This window comes from Papaver somniferum, chromosome 4 (genome assembly GCF_003573695.1).
Source record: "Papaver somniferum cultivar HN1 chromosome 4, ASM357369v1, whole genome shotgun sequence".
Classification (NCBI taxonomy): domain Eukaryota; kingdom Viridiplantae; phylum Streptophyta; class Magnoliopsida; order Ranunculales; family Papaveraceae; genus Papaver; species Papaver somniferum.
The window spans coordinates 151439635-151445133 of NC_039361.1; the positions used below are offsets into that span (position 1 = coordinate 151439635).

The 5499-nt window shown below is 40.4% G+C and overlaps 1 protein-coding gene across 1 annotated transcript; it reads left to right on the forward strand.

The window, feature by feature from the left end:
• Positions 1–604: 604 nt before the first annotated feature.
• On the forward strand, positions 605–1183 carry LOC113273296 (protein starmaker-like). The gene has a single exon (XM_026523039.1). The coding sequence runs from the start codon at positions 605–607 to the stop codon at positions 1181–1183; it is 579 nt and encodes a 192-aa protein (XP_026378824.1).
• The last annotated feature ends 4316 nt before the right edge of the window (positions 1184–5499 follow it).

Below are 5499 nucleotides of genomic sequence, written 5' to 3' on the forward strand. Positions count from 1 at the left end.
TAGTAGAAGCAGTAAATAACAATCCTTAGAATTTAAAGGAATTTTAAAAGACCTGTAGTTCATGATAAAATTATGTGTGAACTTTCAAAAAATTTTTTGGAACATGTAGACTTTTACAAAAATAGTAAAGACCCTCGTTTTATAGACGAATCCTCGTATGAGCAAAAAATAAATAAATTATATATGATTTACGTGATTTATTACTCACGATTTTTTTTTCTTTTTTAAATACGTGACCTGTTCACATTTTTATTTGAAAAGAAAAATCAAACTTTGATCTATGGGAAATTGTTGAAAGCAAACAATATTTGGTGAGTTCGTTAACTCGTAATGTATGCATGAGTTTGGTGATTTTATAGTGTGTACACGGAAAAATCAGCGAATGTTCATATGGATCATTCATGGTTTCATGAAAACTCAGGTGTTTGACTTTAAATTTTGCTCGTTCTTGCAGGTTTGAAGAAGCGAGAAATTTTCAGAGTTTTGCGTTGTTATCACTAAGTTCGTGAAATAATAAATAAGTAAGAGTTGAGGATTACCATTTTCGTTATGAAATTAATATTAGGATAGCTGTAATCATGTGCTTCTGATTTGGTTCCAGACGATGGTGACTTCCAGCAGCAGCAGTGATTATGATTATTATCACTCTTCCATCTCTTCTGAAGAGGATTCCAAAGCTTTCGCAGTCAAATCACGAGCTAAGACGAACAATGACGAGAAAACGAAGCCTAGCACGCCTCTTAATGACCGAAGAGTCACTTATGATGATCTCATGAAGAGAAAAACCGAGGATGACAAGTTGGACGATCATCGACGAAGAAGGGACCGAGTACGACGCAAAGTGCTAGCAGCTGAGGAGAAACTTCGATCTCGAACCGATGGTGTACCCTATGATTATGATGCTTCGGGAGATGAACCCGTGTGGGTGCCGCGGGATCGCAAGATTAAGCCAGACCCGCGTACCAGGGAGATCGAGAGGCTGGTCAAAACTGACCTTCAAGCTGAGCGTAAAGAAGAAGAATACCAGGATTCATTATACAATAATTCTGATATTCATCCAGACTTCGTCAACGACTCTGATAGTGATTTCAACGAAGAACTCGAAGAGGATTCTGCGAAAGACGATGATGATGAATCTGATAATTCTGACAAATCTGATGACTCCGATGAATCTGATGATTAGTCTTACTCATGAACCTCTATGAGATTATTTGTTTTTGTCGAAGTAGATATTTTCTGGTTATTTGAGCAGTTTTGCTGTAGAGACGTTTCTTTAGAGATTATTTTTTTGAACCATAATCCCTTGTCGTATCGTTTTCCAAATCTTCTTCATATCTCTGGCTGATGGAACAATGTCCATGTAGACATTAATCATCCACGAAGTGAAACTATATGAACTGTCTAGAGAAATACGCGGTCTTCCAGACAATCAATTCATAGTCATAATGTTAACTACACCTGAACGGTCAGTCCCCAATATTGTTACGCTTCTCCCATTCGTCATGACTCTGATTCGGGATTTAGGGTTTCAGTAGAAACCGCAACAAACTTGTTTACTCGTTATGGGATAAGTATCCAAAATTCGAATTGTAATGCCTGGGGTTTCTTGTATAAACAATCCATCATCTCTTGCCTTTGTATACTATCAGAAAAAAATTTGATCACGATCATACCTCTCATCACCATGTTTGGAAGCAGTGTTTCTTCAAGAAGTGAATCCCGCGCAGAACGTGTTGCGGCAGTGTCCATTTCTGTGAGTTACAAAATTATCTCTTATCTCCATTCAATCAGGGTGATTGATCAAAAGAAAATAATTTATCGCAGGATAATCAGAATAATCAGTATTCTTCTTGTAGTTTGAGACCCAAACGGACTGTTAAAGCTCATGCCCGATACAGGTCGGCTCATGCTGAAGCTGGAGCATCCGTAAGTAATTCCATAACTTCTCAACTGGAGTTTTACCATGCTCGATGTTTGATAAAATTAAATATTCCTTCACTTCATCGCAGGTTGATGTTCGTATTGTTGTCGATGCTAGAAAGAGGAAGAAGGGGAAATCCGTGGTCGTGGTCGACGACAGCAGCAACCGTGTCGACGAAGATCCTACTAATTCCGTGGAGGCTGGGATAGAGTTCACGCTCACGAATACCCAACAGCTGGACTCCCAAAATCTCCCATGATCAACAATTGCCCGAATAATGAAGTGGTTGGTGGGTTCGTCATTCTCAAGTGTCACGCGCCCCTGTACACTAAAATTTGGAGAACGTACGGGCATATTTCTACGACCGAAGTATGAAAGGGCTTTCTACCAACCCTCCTGATTACAGTTGCAGGGTTGTTGCCGATCATTGAAGAGATGAACCGGATGCATATGCGAGATGTCAAGAATCATGAAATCCACGAATGGGACGAGATTATTTCAAACTGTGAAACCATGCAGTTCAACATAGGCTGGCTTCGTCATAGGCTCGAGATGATCAAAATTCACAAGGCGGCGGCTGCTGTTGATGCGATTTCTGTGACCACTGCCATATTGGAGGAGGAAAAGACACTTGCCTTGGAGTCAGCAAGAGTTGAGAAGGCGGTTCATAACTTGAAAATGAAAACCAAAAACTTCCGGAAAAATCTTGACAGGGTTTTCTATAGATATTATCCTCTGTTGGATGGTTTGCTCTGAGTGAGCGTTTGAGAGAAAATATTTTTTTATGTAGGTCTGAGATTTTGTTTCGAATAAAGTAGATGATTGAAAGATTCTTGTGAGATTCACAAAATACTTGGAATTTTGAATGAATGAGCATACTGCATACTCTTTTGGAGAAAACGAAGATTACATTTAGAAAGTTAATACTTTGAGTATCGTTCAAGTATAATACGCCTTGAGCCACTTGCCATTGATGATGTTTCCTTCGACTCCTCCGTTAACAACTAATATTTTGTAGTATCTGCTAGATACTGCCTTGATAACTACATAAGGCCCTTCCCATTTAGGAGAGAACTTGGGGGCGGACATGTCTTGCTGGATATTTTTTGCTGTTTTCAAAACCAAATATCCTACTTGAAATGTTCGAGGTCTTACCATTTTGTTGTATGCCTTGGAAATTCTCTGTTTGTAGGTTTCCACATAATTTTTTTCTTTGGCCCTTCTCTATTCAAGCATGTCTAACTCAGCAATCCTCGAGTTAGATACTTCGGCTTCATCCCATTGCACCCCACTGTGCGCCGCGATTCTTGCAGAGGGAATCTTTATCTCGGCTGGGAGGATAGCATCAGCGCCATAAACAAGAGAATACGGTGAAGTCCTAATTGAACTCCTTGGTGCAGTACGGTAGGCCCATAAATCCATGAGTAATTCCTCATTCCATGATCGTGGATTGTCATGAACTGTTCGACTGAGAATACGGATCAAGGTTTTGTTGTACTCTCCGCTTGTCCGTTTCCTTGTGGATAATACGGTGTGGAGAAAATCTGTTTGATTCCATATTCCTCGAGCAATTCTGCAACATGTTTGTTGGAGAAGGGAGTTCCATTATCTGTGATAATGTGTTTGGGAATTCTGAATCTGCATATGATATATTCTTTGATGAAAGCTGCAATTGTGACTCCAGTGTTGCTTTGAAGAGGAATAGCTTCAACCCACTTGGTGAAATACTCAGTTGCTGTAAAGATGTATTCATGTTGCTTCGAAGATGCTGGATTGATTTTCCTGATAATATCCAGTCCCCAGCTATAAAAGGGCCATGGACTGCTCACAAAATTTAATGGGAGACAAGGAGTGTGAATGAGGTTACCGTGAACTTGGCATTGATGACATCTTCGAACATAGGCGGCTGTATCATCTTTCAAAGTTGGCCAGTAATATTTCTCATGAATTTGGAAAAATAATTTCTTTTTTCCTTGATGTTCACCTTCGTGCATCTCTTTCAATATTGTAGGAATTTCATGTTCATCCAAGCATCACAGGAGGTTCCCACCAAAGATTTTTCCATACAAAATCCCTTCCAGGTAGACAAACGTTTGGCTCTCTGAATGAGTTTGATTGCTCTCTTCTTCTCTGATTGAAGATCATTGCCGCGAAGATACTTTATGTAAGGTTCTCTCCAGTCCCCAATGTGATGGATTGTTATAATTTCCAAATGATAGGGCGGTGTCTGACAATTGGGACAAGATCCTTGCAGCACTCTCGACTGAGCTTCCATAGAAGGCCAATAGTAACCAAGCCTTTGAAGCCTTCTGTAGAGTGTGACCACTAGGGTTTACCCACATATTTCCTCATGTATGCGTTTGAGTTGTTCACTGGCATCTTCATCTCCAAGGCATCGTGACAGGGATCCATCAGGATTGCGATAATATAACGCTCTGTGCAACAGGAAAAAGTTTTTCAACTCCTTGAGACTAATTCTCCCCTCCATAAGAGAATTGCTCAATTCATGAATGGTGGGCGCCCGCCAGTCGTTCGATTGAGAATCCTTGACTTGAGTAACCCAGGTAAATGATACGGAGCGCCTTTGTACAATGATGGATTTCTCGGATCCTTCAAATTGCATTTTTGATGCTAAAGTTGCTAGACAATCAGCATGTTTATTGTTGGTATGGCCGGTATGGACAATTGTTGCATCATAAAAATGAGTTAGTATTCGTTGTGCCTCGGTCCTGAACGGAGCAAGTGTTATTTCTTTGAGAAGGTATACGTTTGATTGACCAACAACTTTGTGTCTCCTCTGATTTCTAAGTGCTTTGCTCCGGTTTTCTTGGCTAAAGATAACCCTAAGATAAAAGCTTCATATTCTGTTGAATTGTTGGTGCAATGAAAATCCAGCTTGAATGAATGCGAGAAGACTTCACCGGATGGAGATACTAGCACAATGCCCGCTCCACCAGTATCATTGCTCGGAGTGGTAGATCCATCAAAATATAGTAGCCATGTTTCTTCCTGAATGACTGAAATTTCTGGAAACTCACCGAGCACTTCTTCATGCAAAATTGTGACGTCTTCTCCAAGGAAAACATCAATTAAGTATGCGACTGCTTGTCCTTTGATTGCTTTCGGAGGGACATACGCTATGTCAAATTCTGAAATTTGAAGTTGCTATTTTGCTGGTTCCCGATCAATGCAGGTTTTGACAGTAAGAATTTTATGGGATCAGCTTTGGCCACCAGCACGACCCTGTTTGATAGTAGATAATGTCTGAATCTCTGAATTGGATGAACCAATGCTAGACACGCCCTTTCAGCCTTTGTGTATCGGATTTGAGCATCCCTCATTGTGCGACTGAATTAATAGATTGGACGTTCGATACCTTCTTAATCCTCTTGAGCAAGGAGTGCTCCAATGGCGACATCGCTGGAGGCTGTGTAAAGTATCAGCGGTCATCCTTGCACTGGAGATTCATGACAGCGGGTGATAGTAATATTTGTTGTATTTTCTGAAATGCTTCTTGTTGAACAGCTGTCCATGCAAAATTTGCTCATTTATTCAACAGAGGAGTGAATGAAGCAATG

Coding starts and splice junctions, on each gene's coding strand:
- LOC113273296 (XM_026523039.1), top strand. CDS start 605: ATGGTGACTTCCAGCAGCAGCAGTGATTATGATTATTATCACTCTTCC.